At 36.2% G+C, this 21,499-nt stretch overlaps 1 protein-coding gene across 17 annotated transcripts in view; it reads left to right on the top strand.

Moving 5' to 3' along the window:
* Positions 1–21,499, top strand: part of MEF2C (myocyte enhancer factor 2C) — a 168,958-nt gene that overhangs the window by 135,553 nt on the left and 11,906 nt on the right. For all 17 annotated transcript variants that reach the window (XM_066273793.1, XM_066273787.1, XM_066273781.1 and 14 more), the window contains 3 exons: positions 1,086–1,272; positions 3,310–3,357; positions 19,909–20,081. In XM_066273793.1, the coding sequence (XP_066129890.1) occupies positions 1,086–1,272; positions 3,310–3,357; positions 19,909–20,081 (408 nt within the window). The remainder of the gene's footprint in view (positions 1–1,085; positions 1,273–3,309; positions 3,358–19,908; positions 20,082–21,499) is intronic.

Genomic DNA, 21,499 nt, shown 5'->3' with positions numbered 1-21,499 from the left:
AACCTCATGTTAGGATTCCAGACAAAAAATAGTTAAAAAGTAAAAGAGGAAGAAGCTTTGAACCACATGCATACATGCATTTAAACTTTCCCAATGACTTACTTGAGAACACTTGAGGGAACATTCTATTTCAACCATGCCTTCAATATACGGATTAAATAGATTCGTACACACATCCATTTTACAGAGTACTGTGTGCCCTGACACCATGAGCCCATTGGCAGTGTATTTAAACAGTATTTTCAGTTATAATGTTAAAAAATGGAAAAAAAGAGAGAATTGCAACTATGCTTATTTAGTTTAGTTAGTGCAGGCAGAAAATAAACATGACTTTGCTTAAATTGACAAAATAATATAAAAAATCAATTGGAACCTGATTATTCTAATTAGATAGCCACACAGCTTCAGTTCACTAAATATTTGCCAACTCTCTCCTTTGTGATGCAGGCCTTGCCGTTTCTCAGTGTTAGTATATCAAAAATAGGAAGTGCAATGTATATTCTGAACTATCGTTTTAAAGTATGAATTATTGAATGATTTATGCTCTATTGAATCTAATATCTTAAAATATCTATTATCTTCAGAATTACTTTCAAAAGACAGACTTTTTAAAAATAATAATTTAAGTATATGTACTATTCACAAGCCTGGAGATGATTTTATATCATTAAACCTTTGCATAAATATGCTTCAATAAGCAATTAAACTAAAGGCACTGGTTTACATTTTAATCCTCCTTTTTCCTTGTGAAGTCATCACAATCATGTACCTTTGATTTTGTAGTCATTTCTTGCACCAGATTCAGATATCACAAATGAGCAATTATTACCTAATAGAATAGAATTGAAAGACAATGGAGTCTAATGAAATGGGGTTTTGTTTTAAACAAAAGAAATTGTTTCCTAATAGTTGCAGAAAAAGAGTTCCGAGCACATTAAAGAAATCTATTTATGACTGGAACTTCTTGAGAGCTCTTTTTCTAGAAACCAAGCCGTTTGGAGTTTGAAATTTTTCTTGGAAAGTAAATGGTGTCTGTACTTCAGAGCTTCTGTTTCTATTTAAACCTTTTTTTTCTGCTCATATAGGCTGTTCCACCTCCCAATTTTGAGATGCCAGTCTCCATCCCGGTATCTAGCCATAACAGTTTGGTATACAGCAACCCTGTCAGCTCACTGGGAAACCCCAACCTTTTGCCACTGGCCCACCCTTCTCTGCAGAGGAACAGCATGTCTCCAGGTGTAACACATCGGCCTCCAAGTGCAGGTAACACAGGTACGGCCTCCTAAGAACACAATGTGAACAAATCATTGGAAGAAGCCACACTTGGCAAAAAAAAGGGTTATTTTATCTACAAGATGTTGAGTTCTCCAGTTTTCCATTTGTTCTATTTCTTCACTGCTAGGTCTTCAACATGTGAAAGCCTAATTCCATTAGCATATCTTTCAAAATCTTTTATAATTTACAGTCTTCTCATGTGACTTTATTTTAACCACATATTTTCTCAAACAGAACGTCAGATAGCCTGTCTCCATGTTTTTGTTTCTGCTCTTCTGCCTAAAATGTCATTTTTCCTCCTCATCAGATATCACTTCTTCTGTGAAAGCTTGCTGTGTTCTCTTACAGCATTTCCCACGGTCAATTTTTATTTATTTTTACAATAACATACCACAAAGGATTTAAGGCAAAAAGGAAATAGGATAGCATAATTTATAAAACGTATGAAATAAAAACTGAACTGAGTCAGAAATGAAGAGCCATCACAGAGACGTGTACACCTGCAATGACTCTGCCCTAACTTCTAGGAGATCCTTACAGTTGTCCAGTTTACACTGTCCCGTAGAGGAGAAAGATGTTCAGGAGCACATCATTCATAGTTCTCAGATTACACACAGCACATGTGCTCATCTGAGTACGGGTCTGTTTTCCTATTGTATTTAAAGGGACCGAAGGGAAGAGTCTCTTGATTGCCAAGCTCACAGGAGAAACTAAGCAAATGTGTATTGAATAAACTATTTCTTTCTATTCTCAAAAGAAGTACCACATAAATAATTGTATTTATAAATTTTGTGCAGCAAACCATTGTATATTTATACTTTGTGTTTTAAAAAATGCTCTATAGGAAAATGTTAGTTTCTTAGGCACATGTAACTGTATTAAAAGCAATTCATGCACAAAATCAACTTTTTTAGAATACTGTCCTTAAATATCTGCCCATGATTAAAACTAAATATAGTGTATATTCCTATTTAGTACAGAAACTTTATATAGAAAATACAATCAAAATAAACCAGATAAAAAATTTTGATGTCTTGAGTCTGAAAGATGTGGACCAAGACTTTATTATACAATTCTCTCTACTTAGAAATGTGATTGAAATTGTTCATGAGAATTTGCAGTAGTCATATGTATTTTTTTCAGATCATACTTAAATGCAGTTGAATTCCCTATTTGATGAACTTATTTTTTAAATTTCATACTCTATTCCCAAAATATTCAATTAGAAATAATAAACATTTTATTAAAATGTAATGAACATTTTCTTCTAATTCCAAAACCAGAACTAACTAATAATTATGAAGTGTCACTTAGAAGCAATTAGAAAATAATCAGCTCTTACTCTGGTCTTTTTTTTTTTTTTTTTTTTTTTTGGCTAAATCTTATTTTTTAAAAACTAACAGGAATTACTATACACAATATCTTAATGAAACACTACAACTTTCATATATAAATTTTGACAAATTTCTACTTACTTTCCTAAGTTAGCAATGCATAAGCTTAAGTTGTGAAATTTGTGGCTAGTAAAACCTATTGTGTCAATAAGTAAAATTCAGGTAGTAAATGAGGTCATTCCCTATAGGTAGATTCATGAAATCACCAAAATCTTGGACAGTTAGCACTGCACAAAATTAATTGTATAAAACATATTTATATAGATTTAAATATCAAATGTATGTTATTTGAATATATTGTAAACCTTACTCTTTTTTCCTTTTTTTTTTTTAACTTTCTATAGAACATCCTCTTAGGAAAAACTAGACTTGGAAATGATAAAAAAAAATTATAGACTGGATTTTTAAAATGCAACTTTTCTTAGAAAAAGATTCTGCAAAATGTCAGTGATTGAATGTATTTTTAATGGTTAAGCACAGCATGTCACAATAAAACAAATGTCAACCGACTTAGGTAGTATTTTACAAATTTAGGACTTCTGAAAGAGGACAAAATACTGAGGTTGCTAAGGGTAAAGGGTGTTGTTCTGTAGACCTTTATTTAGCCTTTCTCCTTTTAATTTTCCTTTTTAATTCGTAGGTGGTCTGATGGGTGGAGACCTCACATCCGGTGCAGGCACCAGTGCAGGTGAGTGGAGACTTCTGTACTGCTCTGTGTATCATTGTGCACAGTTCCTTTACTGGAGATTTGCAACAAATAAGTCTTTTGAACCAAGTAAAGTTGAGATATCTGTGAGAAGCATGGAAAAATGGTCCCAAGGATTTGGAAAGCACTTTTCTGAATAGGAATGGCATGTATACTGCCTTAAAAGAAGAATGTTTATTGATTAGAACTTATCTTACTAGAACTTCAACTAGTCAACATAGAGAATTGAGGGTTCTAATCCAATCAATTTAATCCTAAATACCATCCCTAGCCACATGAGTGCCTTTAGCCAGCCTTGCCATTTGAGGTATTTGTTAATCATTTCACATGAAATGTGACTCACTTCCTACCCAAAGAAGTACCAAACTCCTATATATCTATATAACTCTATATATACAAAGAGAAAAGGAGGGGTTGGATTATAATCATTCAACAATAATTCAATAAACTAAAACCATATTTAGCATTAAAATAAGCTCTTATAGAAACAATTATAAATAGAGTGTTGACCCAAAAAAAGCCTCTTCAATATATCACAGCTCTTAAGAGTGTCTTCCACTCTGGCCAATTGCCTCATAGTCACATTTCTTCAGAATTCTATATTAATTCATATTGCTGTGATTGTTGAGATAATGATGCCATTTTCAATGTAGAGATAAAACAGCATGCAATACTTTTGAATACTAACTGCTGTTCACTATCGGCATAACAAGTAACCATGGTAATTCCTGCAAGCTGGTACATGTGATATAGTTAAAATAATAGGAGGCAGGCGTGAATGACACAAGGTTATGTTTGAAATGTCAAAAAAAATCAAGTTTATTGAAATATCCATGGACAGCCTAATTAAAATATTTTTGCTAGGGTCAAATATAGTAGCATGCTAATTATAAGAAAGAAGATAAAGAAAATTGATATAACAAACATTTTTACGAATATATCCATTTGGGGGCAATCTCACTTCTGTTATTGGCTCTTCCCTAATTCAGTGAGTAATGAAGGAAAAATATTAGAAGTATACAGTGAATTAATAAATAGAATCAATGGCACTGCTTCCTATTTTATCTGTCTTTTAAAAAATAGAGTCAAATGAATGAGTAAACTCAATATACTATTTTTCTAGATATTGAAATGAAATGTTCATTTTTCCTCTCAAAAATACTCTGTGGCTTATTGCCTCCACATTACAGCACCAGATCCAAGCCAGACCCAGTGTTTCTTGGATTCAAGTCTCTGGTAAACACTGTGGTTAGAAAGAACTGTGCAGACCTAAGAATTGGGTTGTCACAAAAACAAACAAACAAAAAAGATAATATAAGAAAAATGGTTTATTTGTTATGATATTTTATCCAGCACTTGTCTGCACCCATTTGCTTGCTCTAATGGGAACAGCCCACAGTGGATATGAAAGTTATTAGAAGTAGTAAAAAACGTGTGGAGTGGAGGTAGTGAGTTACTTAGCTTTGATGGAAGTGGCCTCTTATTACTGCTTAACAGCTAGAATGCTTTAGAATCCCACATTGAAAATGAGAAGTGCTTGGTTGTTCAGTTATGCTGTCATTGTCAATTCCCTGACAGCCCACTAAGTTTAATGGCCCTCCAGGGACAGAGTAAATAATATTGAAAGCATAAAAGTTAGCCATGTATAGGTTATAGCATCATTGAACTAAGAAAAAATCTTACAAGCTTAGCAAATTCATCCTCCTACTTCAGGAGGCATGAGAACCTTCTACTTCAAAAATCTTCAAAGAAAACAGAAAGGAAAACAATTGTTACACCCTCATGCTAATAAATATTATATTTTGATGATTGTTCTTGTAGTCATGAGTATATAATATTCATAATTTCTATGTAGCTGTGAAAGAATTACTTCCCCACTTTTTAAAAAAAGAAGAAAAACCCCTTTCTAACTCTGGTTCCACAGAACACCTGTTGCAGATGCCAATTAGCCTTGAGCTTAGCTGTCATGTCCTGCTCACATGCTCTACTGTCTTCCCCTCTTTCCGTGCCAGACAGTATCGTATGTCCAGGCTGAATATATCTGTGCTGATGTCAGAGAATCACATAACACCGGGGGGAAACAAGGCCAGCCAGAATGTCTACATTTTCAGAACAGAAAACTGAAGCAAAATAGCCAAAAAGATACCTTCCAAATTTTGACTATTGTCTTTGGAATACAAGGCCTCTAATAAAGTGAGAAACTCTGAGGCCAATGGGCAAGACTCTGCAATTAAGTTAAATAATTTTAAGTCTTTGTCATTTCTTTTTCAAATCAAATCATCTCAACTTGTAAAAAGGACAGTCTTGTGAGGGAAGTGAATTTGACATTTGTGGTGTGCCTGTGATGACCAAAGCGATCAACATTGTCTGCTCAGCTATATCAGAACATAAAGCATCTTTCCCATCTAGTCCCTGAACCACCCCCTCTCCCTCCCGCCATCACCTGGCAAGTCACCAAATCTTACCAATTCTGCCACCAAGGTGCTTCCTAGATCCACCCCTTTCATTCCATTCTTACCCTACTCCCCTGGGTCAGGCTAATACCAACACCCTATACCCCTAATTCATCTCCCTGTTTCACAGTGCATCTCACTCCAGTCTCCCCATCACTGATTAGTCTTTCTCAAAGCCTTACATTAATTACAGGTCATCATTCACAGGCCTAAAATCTAGCAATGGCTTCCCAGCTCTTTCAGAATTAACCACGAGCCTCTTATTTCTGGCCCAACCTGTTTTCCAGTCTTAAACCTTCCTTTCGGTCACTGTCACCAAGAACCCTGTACTCCAACTCTAATAACAGCATACATTTAAATTGTTCTTTATGAAAAGTAACTCATTTATTATCTTAAAAGTACTTTAAAATAGATATTCATATTATGCCCATCTATAGATAGTGGGACTGAGGCACAAAGAGGTTAAGTACTTGGCCACGGTAGAACCCAGGCAGTCTGTCTTCAGGGTACCGACTCTTAGCAGCTACATTGTGCTTCCACTTTCCAAACAGAGTCGGGGCTGCTTGCCTTCTGGATGCATTCTTAGCGCTCCTGCTTCATGCTACTGAGAACTCCTTGTCATCCGTCCGAGTTCAGTCCAGCCCTTTAGGAAACCCTCCTGTCTCTTCCAGAAAGAATTATGCACCTGTCCTCTCTTCTCCTGTGGCATCTACCTACACTACTTATCTCATTGCATTGCAGGTGCAATAACTGGGCACATGTCTTTCTCCTGGACACTCACCCCTCTGGAGGCAAATTGTATTTTATTCAGTGTAGTCCCAGCTTGAAACGTAAAAGATAGCACATCAGTAAATGTTTGTTAACATCATTAAGTCAGAAAATGTTTGTTAACAAAATGAAGGAGAAGTTAATTTTATAGAAATAAATTTTTAATAGTGTTGATGTAAAAAATGGAAAGAATATATCCATGAAGTTATGGAATTTAAAATAAAAAGGTATGCTCTTTATCTGTAATTCAAAATGTAATATATTCTTTAGATACTGTATATAATGAATAAATAATGAATGATTACTTGATTAAATGACTGAGCATGGTTGGCCAATAAGGTTTTACTAACTTTTCTAACATATTTAATGGAAAACCCAAAAAGCTGATATATAGCAGAAAATGAAATGTGGGTTGGTATCTCAAACCATCACAAATCACCTATTAAAACAACAAACCTCTTATCTCTTTAAATAATTTCAGGCCCTGGCTGGTTGGCTCAGCGGTAGAGTGTCGGCCTGGCATGCGGGGGACCCGGGTTTGATTCCCGGCCAGGGCACATAGGAGAAGCGCTCATTTGCTTCTCCACCCTCCCCCCTCCTTCCTCTCTGTCTCTCTCTTCCCCTCCCCACAGCCAAGGCTCCATTGGAGCAAAGATGGCCCGGGCACTGGCGATGGCTCCTTGGCCTCTGCCCCAGGCGCTAGAGTGGCTCTGGTCTCGCAGAGCGAAACCCCAAAGGGGCAGAGCATCGCTCCCTGGTGGGCAGAGCGTTGCCCCTGGTGGCCGTGCCGGGTGGATCCCGGTCAGGCGCATGCGGGAGTCTGTCTGACTGTCTCTCCCCGTTTCCAGCTTCAGAAAAAAAATAAATAAATAAAAATAATTTCAAAGATGAAGGCAAGTGGTAATAAAGATGTAACAGGATGGGGTTGTACTCTTGTATAAGAGAAATATACAGGAAGTCATTATAGTACATTAGTAATAGTGATATTTCTAAGTTTCAGTTGACAGGTATTCATCCACTACTTAATCCTTTCCACGCAACAACCAAAATTAAAAGTCATTGCTTTTAAAGTTACATTTTGTCATATCTCTGCATATTGAAGCTTTAACATGCTAATCTTAAGTGGTTATTGATGATTGTAAGGTCAAGTTCAGTTGAGTTTTTATAATCATCAGATTTAATAGAAAAAACAATGAGCACAGCGATGCCCTGTATGGGATTATTCAATGTCCTATGAGTACGCTTTGTTTTCTCTTGGATAACATCTCTGGATGCAGAGATCCTACTTATTATTAAGTAGGAAGTTACCAGTATGTTCAAGGATTTACTGATTCATGGTTAAGACCAAAAGCAAAGAAGGAGAAAGAGAGGAAGAAGAGAGAGAGAAAGAGAACTGTTAGGAATCATTTTAAAATTTTAAGAAAATTTTACAGTCTACATAGTTATTTGACAATAAGGCAAAGGAGATTTATGTATATTGGTTAATAATATTAGTTGGCATTTATAGTAAATTAGATATCATTTTATATAAAAAGACACTAACAGCTGTTTCCTTATGTTGATTGTCAATAGTTTATTATCTTATGAGTTTGGTTGTCAAGCATTGTCACTGCTAGAATGCTTAATTTATATCAGCTAAATACATGGAGACTTGTGGCAGTGTACTGCTGTAGATAAATCACTGAGCAGTACATAAGGAGACCTGGCTTCCAGACACTGAAAAAAATTCCATCTAGAAAGATCTTACCCTTAGAACCTTGAACTTAAACTCACATTGGGGCTAAGGCACAAATGTTGATAGTATCCATTTATGTACAATGTGTTATGATCATGTAGTCATAAAACTTCACTTGCATGACTTCTTTTGAAATTCATTTAGCATGGAAAAAGGAATGTTTTTCATATATAAAATAGAAGCAAGTGAGGAGAGGAAAAGGTCATTCAATGCTTATTATTCTTTACCAGTGCCATTGTTTTGCAAGTTTTTGTTTTTGAGCATACTTATCAAAAGTTTCTCAGCTGACCTTCTTATCAGCCAAAGAGACTTCTCTGAAATTCTTAGTGATTTAAAATGTCAGCGAAGAGGTTAAAATTTTAGTCTAAAGATTTGCTTTAACAAGTTTGCATTTTTGTTGCCTACAAAACACAATGCTCCAGAAGGGGAGAGGGATGCCATTTAGTTACTCTCAAATAAGAAAACTGCTTTTATATTATAGAAATATAATTTTAATCACTTTTCCAATATTACTAAGCAGCATGTGAAAAATTCCAAGTTAATAGATGGATTCTTGTGTCGAAAATATTCCGTTAGTTTGCTTTGTTCTCAGTAAAAATTCTGAGTTTGTTTGCAGTTTTACCTTGGGAGTTCACCCAAAACACAAATAAAGATCCAACAATATTGCTTTATCAGTATCTATGAAATTAAGTAACAACAATCTTTTTAACCGAAATCAAGTTATCTAGATTTATTACACCAGGTTCTTCGGTTGCATGATCTGATATGGAGCTACTGCCACAAAATCAGTGTCCACTTTCTATACACAAGAGTGGAGGAATCCCAGAGAGAGTCCCGAGAGCAGCACCTGGACACCGTTCTCTAGGGCCAATGTTGCAGTGAGAGAGGCTGCTTAAAGAGAGGACAAGTGAACAGCGTTACAGTCCGAGTTAGGATGTCCCAAGATCTGCTTTAACCCCTTTGGTTTGACTTAATTCTTAAGTAGTTTGATTTCTGGAGGAAAAAACAAATTATAACCATAAAGAGTGTTTTAACAGATTATAGAGCCCTTTGTAAAGCAGGATTGCTGACCTCACATGTCTTTTTTTATTTCTTATCCTTCTGTTACATTCAGTAAGGCACTGTGAACATTGCTCTCTTCATTCATATCTCACTGATTTTACCTAGGAATGTGGCTGATACAAAATTTTGTTCATTTTTAATATTAATTCGGGCGCATAATATTTTCTCTTAAATTATTTGTTTTACTCAAATTTTCTTTTTCTCTTAGCAGTTTTATTTTCTGTGAACTATTGGTATCTCTCTTCCGTGTTTCTGACATCACCATGAGATTTTATTGGGACATAATATGGAAAGGAAAGCTCTTTTCAAAATCATCAGTGACATGAAAATGTGCAGCAACAGACAGCAGATGCTGAAGGAGAGATGTGGTTAAAAAAAAACCTCCTTTGCAAATCGGTTTTTTACCTACCAGGGACTTTTCCAGATTGCAGGGCTATCTGCCAAAACTCTAATTTGCTGTTTTTAAGTAAAACTTTGCCACTCACTTAAATTTTGCAGTTAGATTTACATAGTATGTTTCATTTGAATTTCAATTCAAAGTATTATGGTCATGATATAATCTCACATTTGAAAGATTAAATCAAATATATTCTTTTAGTTTACTTTAAACTAAAGAAAATTATTGCACCAAAACGTTTGACAATTTCAATATTTAAACCACAGATGTGTCATTGTGTTTATGTGGTATTGCTCCATTTCAATTGTTTTAACTGAACTTAATCCTAACATACTGTTTTACTAAACACCCCGCTCTACTTTCACAATTTTTTTACCTTGGACTCCACTTATAGCCTGCGGTTACATTAAAGAACTGATTGTGTTTGTATTTACAGTGGGCGGGGATAGAGAGCCTTGCTGTATGAAAATAGGTTATTACAGTAATAATAGCAAATCCAAATCTATGCTCAACTTACATATTCAAACATAACATTAGTTTACATAACAATCATAAAAAATGAACTTTTTGTGTAATAGTAAGCAATTCAAAGAAAACTATAAAATCAAGGAGTAAAACTTTTGCTCAAGCAGTAATTTGGGAAAATATTCCAGAAGCAGATATTCAGACTAATAAAATTACCAAGGAAAACATATGATATACAAGTTATTTTAGGGATGACATTATTGCCCTCGAAATGTTTGTGAATTCCCATTTTGCAGGATTGTTGTGAAAATTAAATGAGATAACCAATGTAAGACACCTCACAGTTTCTGCACCAGAGTAAATGCTTGTTAATAAGTGTTAGCTATTGTTAGTATTGTAATTATTTGTCCTTATATTTTCTAAGCAGAAAAAAAAAAGCTTAATTTAATGCAATTCCAGTGATATTTATTCAGTGTACAGGGCACAAGTAGTCATCACAGAGACATCTGCACGGCCCTTACCCTCCAGGTTGGGAGTAAAGAGGGCGTATTAATGGATCCGAGGCAGAAGGAGAGAGTACAGTGCAGTGCAGCACATTTCACTTTGAACATTATGATCTTCTGCTAAGTTTGCTGCAGTGTACATGTTAAAACCACAAGTTATTATTCATTCTCTTCTGTCACGTTCTCTCTAATTTATACTGTCTCAATATTTTTGTTTATAAAAATAACTGAAAGAATGAGTGATTATGTCAATAATGAAGACACCCCCTCATTTTTAGCAAAGAGACAGCCCCAAAATCACAAGAAGTGAACAATTAAGTGAGTCATCAATCTATCATACATCGTTAAGTGAAATTTTTTGAAGATAGCAAGGTTCAATATAATTTTTATGTTGCAATTAAAAACTATCCCTGCAGTAAATCAGTACACAAAGCAGAATGATATTTTGAATGTCTTTTTACACTGGAATCATCAGATTGTCAATTTCTTCCTTATTAGCAAATGAGCCTTTATTCAGAGAAAGAAGGAGAAATATAGGATGCAGGCTAAATCCAAAACATCTGGCTTTTGTAATAACATAGTGGAAGTATTTTGTGTTTTGGATTCAAATCAAAGCTCTTTCACTTACTGACAAGTCACAGAAGCTCCTGAACCTCAGTTTCCTCATCTGTCAAAAGTTAGAATGATCATGCCTGACCCACATGACTGTTAGGACAAATGAGTGAGTGGCTTGCCAACACAAATCCACTTTATGACATGGGCTCTTGATCTTTGGAAAAACAACTTAGTAAAAATAAAAATTCTTTACTTTTGCCTTACAACGTAGAGCCTATTGTATGTGTTGAATGTTTAAAGTTCAATATCTAGTTGGCAGACAGACTTAATTTCACAAAAGATAGTAAGCAAAACACATCAAGGACAAGTGGGATAGATAGATATTCATGAAAGTTTGAGTCTGCATCAAGATGACATGGTCAAGCAGAAGAAACAAGTTTCTTTTTAGAATATCTGATGCCCTCTAACTGGTACAGCCAAAAATAGTTTTGGCTTAGGTGTATTCTTGGGGTATTTTTCTAAGAATATACCACAAAGGCACTGAGATTTCACAGGAGTTTCTTTTTAGTCTAACATTATGCATTATTATATTATATATTTCCCTATGAAACCCCCAGATAGAGTGGAGCAATTTTATGTTCAAAAATCTGTAATCAGCAGTCTTTACCAAAGAAAGAATCAGAAATCTGATTTGCCCTGTTCTACAGTAGACATATTGAAACGTTCATCATTTCCAGATTTCTGTCCTCCAAATGTTTTGTGGTTGCATTTTCCCTTAGAGCTATCCCATGAAAAAGATCTTTTCTCTAGAAAACAAAATAAAAACCCCCAAAACAAAAAATAAACTGTGATTCACAACAGCTGAATAACTTACAGTTCCTAGCACCTTTAACAGTTTCAGGCATTGAGGGCAAAGTACATGTAGGACTAAGGTCTAGAAGTTCATCATATTTTTCCACTAAAACTATTGTAAGTGTGTTGCTTCCAGTAGAGTAGTGGGTTGTATGAACAAATCTACTATATACAATTTAAAATAATTTTTTGTGAAAATAGGTATGTTTGAAAAACAAAAAGTGTCCTGAAACTAACTTACTTAAAACTTAAAAAAAATGAAATGTAAAATGAATTGGTGGTGATGAACATTATTATGTATGTGGCTTCTCTAGTTTAACAAGACAGTTTACTGTGTAAATGTTTTCAAAATTGCTTTAGTGAAGGGAAAACATATATTGGTAAAACATTTTGCTGAAGTAAAAGCAGAAGTATATACATTCAGCTTAATATGTTCAGTTTTTCTGTGACACTTTGCTTCAAATTCCCAAAATTACTAAACAAATTAAATTTTATATACTTATATATAATTATAATTATAAATTGTTTTTCAGATAATAACTAATAGCAGATACTATAAAATACTGGGTATTTCAGTATCTTGTTAAGTGCTTCTGGAAGCTGGTCTCTTAAATTGACAATAGGTAGGTAAACATCTTTGCCCTGTGTTGCAGGAGAGATTATGGACTAAAATATTATAAAATTTGCTCTTAAAAGCATATTTGTCCACTTGAGCAACACATCAAAGTTAAACAACTGCTCTGGCATTTAGTGTAGTTAAACCCAATATTTTCTATTGTAAATATTTATCCAGACAGAGGCCAGAAATATGGCTTAGAATGTCACCATTCTGTTTGTTTTTATATAGGGGTGAGCAAAATAGGTTTACAGTTGCACTGTGACATTCCTTTGAGTTAATAAAGCTATTGTAATAATCATAAAACACGTCTTTTTGCATATGAACAACTGTGTACCTAATTTTGCCCACCACTGTACAAGTTCAGCATCTCCTGAACCAGAACAGCTATTTATAATGGCAAGTTGAACATGTACGGTGTTTCTCAAGCCTCCATATCACCTCTGCCTCAAAAGGACCTCTGAGTCTCATGTTTCTGATCTCACACTTCATATGTTTCCTCTGTTTGTTAGTATTCTTGTCATTTCAGAATGAGATTTGACACAAAACGTTGTCAAAATGACTGGTTCTCAAGAAGAGAGGCAGTGTTATACTTCAGAGCATGGACTCTGGACTCACTGCTGGGTTCAAATCATGGCTCTACCAGTTGGTAATGGTTTGGCATTGGGAAACTTACTGGACCTCTCTTTTCATTTTTCTCACTATGTAATCCAGTTGTTGTGAGGATTTAAAGGTGTTTTATATCTATGCGCAATAACGGACGCTTTACCATATTTCCCCATGTATAAGATGCACTCTTTTCCAAAAAAATTTGGGGTCTAAAAACTGAGTACATCTTATATAGTGGTTGTAGGGTTTTTTTACTTGCGTTTCTCGTAGATGGAACTATGGACGAGGCAATATATGAAGACAGTGATTCATCATCAGACACAGATGAGGACAAGCTAATGGATGGGAGTTTTGACAGTGATGAGGAATTGTATGAATTTTAGGATGAATAAAACTTGAATTCAGTAACCTTATGTAATACATTTTTTTTTTCAAAATCCAGGCCCCAAAATTAAGGTGTGTCTTATACATAGGAGCATCATATACACGGGGAAATACGGTATATAAAGTGTCTGTTCATATTAATATTGTGCAGTCATGTGGGAATGGCTGTCTCAGGCAAGTGTGTGAGTCTTTTATTCAGATTACTTTAATGCTTCTCTCTAGCTACTGAAAATACTATTTAGTATTGACAAAACTAAGGCTCAGTATGGTTGAAGGAGTTCCATCTCATGACTAGAACTTGGATTTATCTACTTTAGTTTTTGTTGTTCTTAACTCTCCTCTGCCTTGTACATCTCCCTGTCCCCATCACCTCGATCAGACCTCATTCCTCATGTGCTCTGTGGCAGGTGCGTCCTAACCAGCTTCCCTGTTAGCACCTTACCCTCTTTCATCTATTCTTTCCACTGTGGGTATTGGTATTTTCCTCGCAGTCAGAGTTAACAATATCACTTAACCACTCACAAACTAACTTTGGCTCATTTTCTACCGTATAAAATGTAGCGAGTCTACAGTACAAGTTAATATGATCTGAGAGGCTGATCCTAGCCAAGCCTACTTTTCCAACTTCTGAAAACTGCATACTCTAAAACACTGGATATTTTATCTTCTTAAAAGTGCAGTTCTTCTAGAATTTTAGTCATGACTCTGAGGTCTTTGTCATCATTCAGTCCCTCTGGCAAGTCTTTCCCTGCACCATCTAATAAATCCTATTCACTCTTAATTGCCACTCTTTCACCATTTTCCCCCTAAACCATGTAGCTAATCTTTTGGGAGAAAATGTCATATGAGTAAATTATCGTTGAAGTTCTTCTCGATATAGAAACGACCTATGGCAATAAACACTTGTCCTTGCAGAAGAAAAGATCCAGTGTCTCAGAGTTTTCTTTTTTATTAGAGAAAATTTCTACTTACTTGGTTCTAATACTTTCAGTTAGCTAAGGTAATGTGCTGTGAAATGATTAACAGGTGAATAAAAAGCTCTAATGAACTCTCTATAACAAATTTAGAAGGTGGGCACTTACCTGACTTTTATATTTTATGGTAGATAAGCACTTTGTGTTACTGATGTGCTTGGTTATCAATATGTAATCATCTAAAGAAGAAAATGTTCTCAAGTGACATAAAGAGGAGAGTCCTGCAATGTTTGAAATTAGCAAGTACACTTTCCATTTTAAGTTGTCATCTGACATTCCTTCAGTAACTTAACTTTTTTTAGTCATTTCTGAATAATTCTTCATTTTTTATATTTTGTATATCTTGTTTTGTGAGCACTTAAAACACTTAAAAGAACTAATACGATACATACATCACTGCCTCTGCAGCAGGATTATAGAGGAGAGTGAGCTGCAAGGTAGACAGAAATTCTCTGAAAGGCATCATGAAAGAGTTGGGACATTAGCTGATTCTTAAAAAACAAGAATTTGCCTCAAACAGGAGGGCACACACAAGTTGTGAAATTGCTGGAACAAAGACTGAGAGGTTTACAGAGGGCTGCATATTTGACAGTGGCCATTGGAAATTAGATTAGATGACTAGAGTGGGTCAAACTCGGCACAGTCCTGACAGCCACACAGGGCACTGACCCAACAGTATTAAGTTTGATCTGAGCAAGGAACATGATGGAAGCAGCGCTTTGACAAGACTTCCCTGGGTGGGTCGGCACTCTGCATTAGATTTAGTGTTATCACACATGTGCACATAAGCTTGCATACTGCGTCCGGAGCTTACCACCTTCCCGAAGCCCACCGTGAGGGCCAGCGAAGACTCTTCAAGCACAGACCGGGGACCCCCACATAGGTTATTGAAAGACCAAGTAAATGGGGATGAAAGCCTAAACTCAGATGGTGGCACTGGTGATGGAGAGAGACATTTTTGAGAAAAATTAACAAGATTTGGTATCTGATTGGAATTGGAAGAGGGAGAGAGGGAATAGTCAAATCGACAATATTGGAAACTGAAAAAAAGGTTGTGCTGATGAAAAAACTAGCCTTGATTCCTAAGAACTAGTTTTTGTTTTGTGCTTATTAGTTTTATATGCTTTCATTTGTTACTGAAAGACCCAGAAAAGGAAAGAAAAAAAAAAACACAGTGAAAAAGACTCAAAATGTTTAAATATCCAAATAAGAGAAAATTTCAGAACTTTGGGCTCAAAGAGAGCTGCACGCTCAATTCAGCTGTGAGACAAGGCAAAATGTCCTCCTCATTACAACTTAAGCCAGGAATATGGTCTTTGAATTTACAACCTCTTACAATAGGAGTCACAGAAAGGGGGGGCAGCGAGGGGTTCCAAGTTAACCGGAAAGAAAAAAAATCTTTTTCTTCTAACACCACATTTCAAGTTCTGTGTATTTACACTACTTTTAACATTAGTGTTTAGAAACTTGTAACCAATTGAGGTAGATTCTCTTATTTTTCATACAAATTATATAGTGAATGCTTAAATTGTTTTATGTTATGTGAAACAATATTTTTATAATCAAATGAACTATAAAAGAAAGTTAGTCTAACGTTGGTCTGTTCTTCATTTTCTTGTGATCTGTAATCAGGAAATCCATTCAATCATGCTTTATAATTTTTATGCTTTTAAGTGGTTCAGGGAATGTGACATCTGCATACAGTCACATTGAAATTGATCATTGTTCAGGCAGAGGGTCATTTTAAGACATAGCGTGAAGGAAGGATGAGTCTGTGTATCGGAAGGTTATTGAGAGGTGGTGTTTCCCACCTCCCTGACCCCTGACTTTGAAATAGCCCGTTCTCTTTGGTGAATTTATCTTCTGGGAGGACAGCAGCCTCAAGTCGGGCCACAGCGTTCTGAGTGAGGAGGAGGCCGTGGTTTCCGAGCTGGTTTAAATGCAGGCTCTTCTTAGCAGCAAACCACACGCATGTATTCATCATTGATTTTGAAATGATAGGTTTCTATATCACTGGTTTAGGATCCGCAGTCTTGCATTCCTGAATCTATATTATGCCAGAAGAATAACAACTTGGTGGCTGGAAACAGAAATGGTTATTATACGGCTCCAAAATGCTAGCTGGCACAATATGCTAAAAAGAGCAGAAATTCGCCAGTAAAAGGCAGAATTTATTTGTTCTTAAAAATAACTTTATGATCTAAAAATATGAATTTAAGCAGTGTCATCGTGGTTCAAAAGATTTTACATTCAATATGTAAACACCTTAAAATAAGAGTAATCTTCTAAAATAGTTTAATTTCCAAATAATAGGAAATATTCCAAGAGGAAAAAATAATGCTTTTTAAATCTTTTTTTTTTTTTTAGTTATGAGGCATTTATTGAATTAAAGACTGAAATGTATGTTTAGGTGGGATTTTTTTCCCAATGCTGCCCAAATTGTTGTTTAAAATGCAGGCAAAAAGATGTAGGCTTTGTTGGAATTTCTCAGAGTTTACTGTAGAAAATGTTTTTTAATAAAAAAGAAAAGCAACCTTTCTCAGCCTCCGTGAAGCATTTCCATTTTTGCACACTGGCTCAGTGCTTGTCGTATCACAGGACAACACATTTCACCAAGTGGTTTTACTTCCTTTTAGCAAAATAACTCCTCCATGCAAACCAGCATCGGCATCTACCAGGCGGGGTTAGTTTCTTCTGATCTATTCAAGCTTCATTGCACTGCTTAACTGACTTTTTCCCCCCCTTTCTTTTGAAATTACCCAGCTAATTTTCCATTTGATTGTTTATTTAAACCAGATTTCACACAGACTTAATAGATAAGTGACATCTGTATTCAGTGTGTCAGTGTGGACTTCAGCTGACAGTTAAGTACAAGGCAAATTTTCTCTTGGTTTTCTCCTTCCCTTTTTATCCATACAATCTGGTAATTAAAACTAAAGTCCTCACATAGTCCCAATAATAATTCAGGAAGATGCATTAAATATAAAATATCTCTGAGCTTTCCATGTTATTAAGCATTTCTCTATGAACATACTTTTTTTATTTCTTCTAGTAATGAAAGGTTAATATATTTGTTTTATAGAATAACTTTTGCCACAGAAAACTGTCCAATTAACTATAAAAGAAAATTTTGGCTTTCAACGTATTTAGCTCGTTTTAAAAATTTAGTTAATTTTCTTGAAGTTTATTATAGGAGAGTAATTTATTTTCATATCCAACCAACATTTTTTAAATGACCACTGTGTACTCAAGGCATGTCTGGGGGTTATTTCATTTGTTTTATTTTGGGTCTTTTTTTCCCCAAATAATGTGAGGATTTTATGCATACTCCAATTGACAGATTTAATCTTGTAGTTATTTGTTATATATTCAGCCTGCTTATTCATGCATGAAATGAAACAGGTAAATGAATGGATATGAAGAACAATTGTGCTCTATGCCACGTGCTTCAAATATATTCTAATTCAAAAGGTGTTCCCATAAATATCCCCTGAAATATACCTGTGCTTTGCCTTCCCAGTTCTTCATCCCCTTTAGCTCCAACCATCAGAGTGCTTGCCAGACTGGTCCCCACCACCAGGCCTTCCTAATTACAGGCTATCCCTACACCAGGACATCTTTCTCTCCACTTAAGAGGACTGTGTTCCTCTGCTTTCCAACCCTCATTTTCACCATTTAAATCTAAGATCTGTTAGCTTGGAATTCAAGGTCTCCACAGCCCCACCTTCATGTCCTTCCAGAGCCCCCAACATTCCTTTCTTTTAATGGGTTTCCTTTTAACTAGGTGTATCCCTGACTGCTCTGGAAATTCCCACCTTGGCCCTTTCCCAGTGCCCAGTCTCAAGCCCCGCGTATTGTACTATCTCTTCTCCTTTGTCAAGACCCACATCAACTCCTGCCTCCTATGGGAACCGTTACTGGTTAATCTGTTCCCTCCTGTGAACTCCGTAACATTTAGTCTGGACTACTCTGTGGAGACATCTCACCCCAGGTTGCCTTTTCTGGGTTTGTACATTGTACAAGGGTATGAACTGGATTAACATGGAAATCACCGGGCCTTGGAGGACAGGGGCCTGGTCTTTGCATCCCCTCTGGGTAGCACATGCTATTGTTCATCCTGGGGTAATAGATATTTCTGCTTTACAATAATGATTGTAAAGTAACAATCAAACTTTGACTGTCTCCTTTAAAGAGCAATAGAAAACAAGTCTTGTTTCCATAAAGGACTGTTGAATCAGGTAGTTGCAGCCTCTTCTTCTCCCAGCGGAGGTGATGGAGGAGGCCAGCAGATGACTTCCTGCCTCTGCTCAGGTTGCCCGGACTACCTCCGCAGCTCTTCCTATCATGGGGCAGCATATTTTGAATTGTGAGAAATGGAGTTTTTCAGATATCCATTATCTGTTCAGACAGGGCTAACCATCAGAGACCTAAGAAAACCCTGTCGGTGTTCACGTTAGGTGGCTACTCCTGTGCCATGGTGAATCGGCAGGCATTTCAGTGGAGGCACCATCCCTTCATCTTAACGCCCAAGAAGCAGTCCTGCTTTTTGAAGTTTTCTGTGAGCAGGACAGCCAGCCTTCAGGGTCGTGCACGAACTCAGCGAGGAGGGAGTAGGGAGAAATCACTCATGAAAAAGGGAACTGAACAGCAGGCTATGTGAGAGACTGCTCCTGCCTGTCCCAGAAATTACGGTCATGCTGGTGTGCCCTTTCTTCATTTAAGGACACACAGAAACGCAAAATAAAACCCAAACCACTGAACTGAAAGTGTGAGTCACACCAGCCAGGGCTCCGCTGAGCTAGTCGATTCAAGTCCAGGACCAATCTTGGGCTTTTCTTAGACCTTGAATGACTCTAACTTTCTTACAGAACTTTTTTTAATAGGAAAAAAAAAGGTATATGTTAATTTCTGAGCAAGCTGATATATATTTGCTCTCTTCTCATTAAAAGTTTTTAATCTTCTTTCAGAGAAATATTAAGTAACTGACCGGGGTTACTCTCCATATGGAAGTTAAGTCATTCATCCTGTGGATTTTCAATGGATGTTATTGTGTGTCCTAAACTGTTACGCTTTTATTCTTGATCTCATGTAGTATATTCTCTAGAAACGTGCTTGAATCTAGATGTCTTCCTGAGTGCTCTCGCTGTTCTGTGTTAACAGGGAACGGGTATGGCAACCCCCGAAACTCTCCAGGTCTGCTGGTCTCACCTGGTAACTTGAACAAGAGTATGCAAGCAAAATCTCCTCCCCCCATGAATTTAGGGATGAATAACCGTAAACCAGATCTCCGAGTTCTTATTCCACCAGGCAGCAAGAATACGATGCCATCAGTGGTAATGAAAAACTACCTCTTAAATAAATGATGATAATGTTTTATATAAGTTTTGCTATTTTTTTGTATTTGTCTGACTTCATGAACTTAAGTGCTTCCATAAAATTAACATATCAGTGTTACTGCTGGAGTCCTCTTTGTATTTAGCTATTATTTCTGCTAAGGGGTTCTCATTCCCTTTTCCACATAAAAAAGAACCAACATCCCAGTGCACTCTACTTTAAGACTGGTGTTCTAGGGCAAAGATAACACTTCCTTTTAAGGCCTCCAGTTTATAATTAGAAAAAAATAATTACCTATTATTCTGCTTATGGGACATACGATTCGACCAATATAGAATCAGTCTCACAGAATGAGGTATTGCATAACATATTTTTTAATCTTGAACTATTTATGTCCTCAAGGTGCTGACAATGGAAAATGTTTCTATAATTTCTAAATGAACTTTGTTAATTGGCAATTATTTTCTTAGCTATATTGCAGTGAAAATGTTCAATATATCACATGCCTGTCCACTGCCTCAATTCCTCTCTCTATGTATGTGCTTCATACAAATACCTCTCAAAAGCAAATTGTTTTGAAATTCTGGGCATTTTGAGAACAAAGGTTATATTTGACAAAATTTTTTTTTTAAATGTGTGGCACTTTTAAGAATAAATAAGTAAATGAGAAACAGAAATATAAATAATATCCACAGACTCTTTTTTTCTTTTTCCTGGGTCTTCAGAGCTAAGATGAAGATAATATTGTGAAACTAAATTCAACAACAAAGAGACTTACATCAGTGTCCTCCAAATTAGCTTTGAAATTCAGTAGACAGATTTAGATAATTCTGTAGACACATTTTTTTTCTTTCTGTGCTCTGTGGCAAACAGGCTTCAGGGTGAAACAGTCCTGCAGGCTGATTAGCTTATTAGGGCACCATGCAGACTGATTTTGAATATCAACCCCCCAAAAATCACATAATATACAACACTCCCTTAGGAAAAGACTGAGTCTAATAAATAAAACCTCCCCCAGGGCCATAGCCACGCAGTGCGGGCCACACAGGGCAGGCTGATCCATCAGCAGATTTACTCCAGGCCCATGCAACTGGCGCTGGCCCAGGGAATGGGGGTCTGTCGGGACTCTCACTGGCAGCCAGGCGCAGTTCACCCTCCTCTAGCAAGTGGGGTTCCAAAGAGCAATCCTGTTGCCTTTTTTGTCCAAAATGGGAGTGAAATAAGGAATGTTAAGACACTGACCTATGCTGAAAACTGGATAGATTGTCTTCACGTTTGAGACAAACAGCTTGTTAAGGGAAACAAAGAATGTCTCTGTAAGGAGTTATCTTTAGAGTCTGCATTTTAAAACTGTTTAAACTATTGTGTCTATCAGAAGATGCTTTTCCTTGTGTTGAAAAGATTTTGCCCAATTATA

Source organism: Saccopteryx bilineata, chromosome 4 (assembly GCF_036850765.1).
Source record: "Saccopteryx bilineata isolate mSacBil1 chromosome 4, mSacBil1_pri_phased_curated, whole genome shotgun sequence".
NCBI classification, from domain to species: Eukaryota; Metazoa; Chordata; class Mammalia; order Chiroptera; family Emballonuridae; genus Saccopteryx; species Saccopteryx bilineata.
Note: the sequence above shows the minus strand (reverse complement) of the source record. Positions and strands in the feature narration are given on the sequence as shown.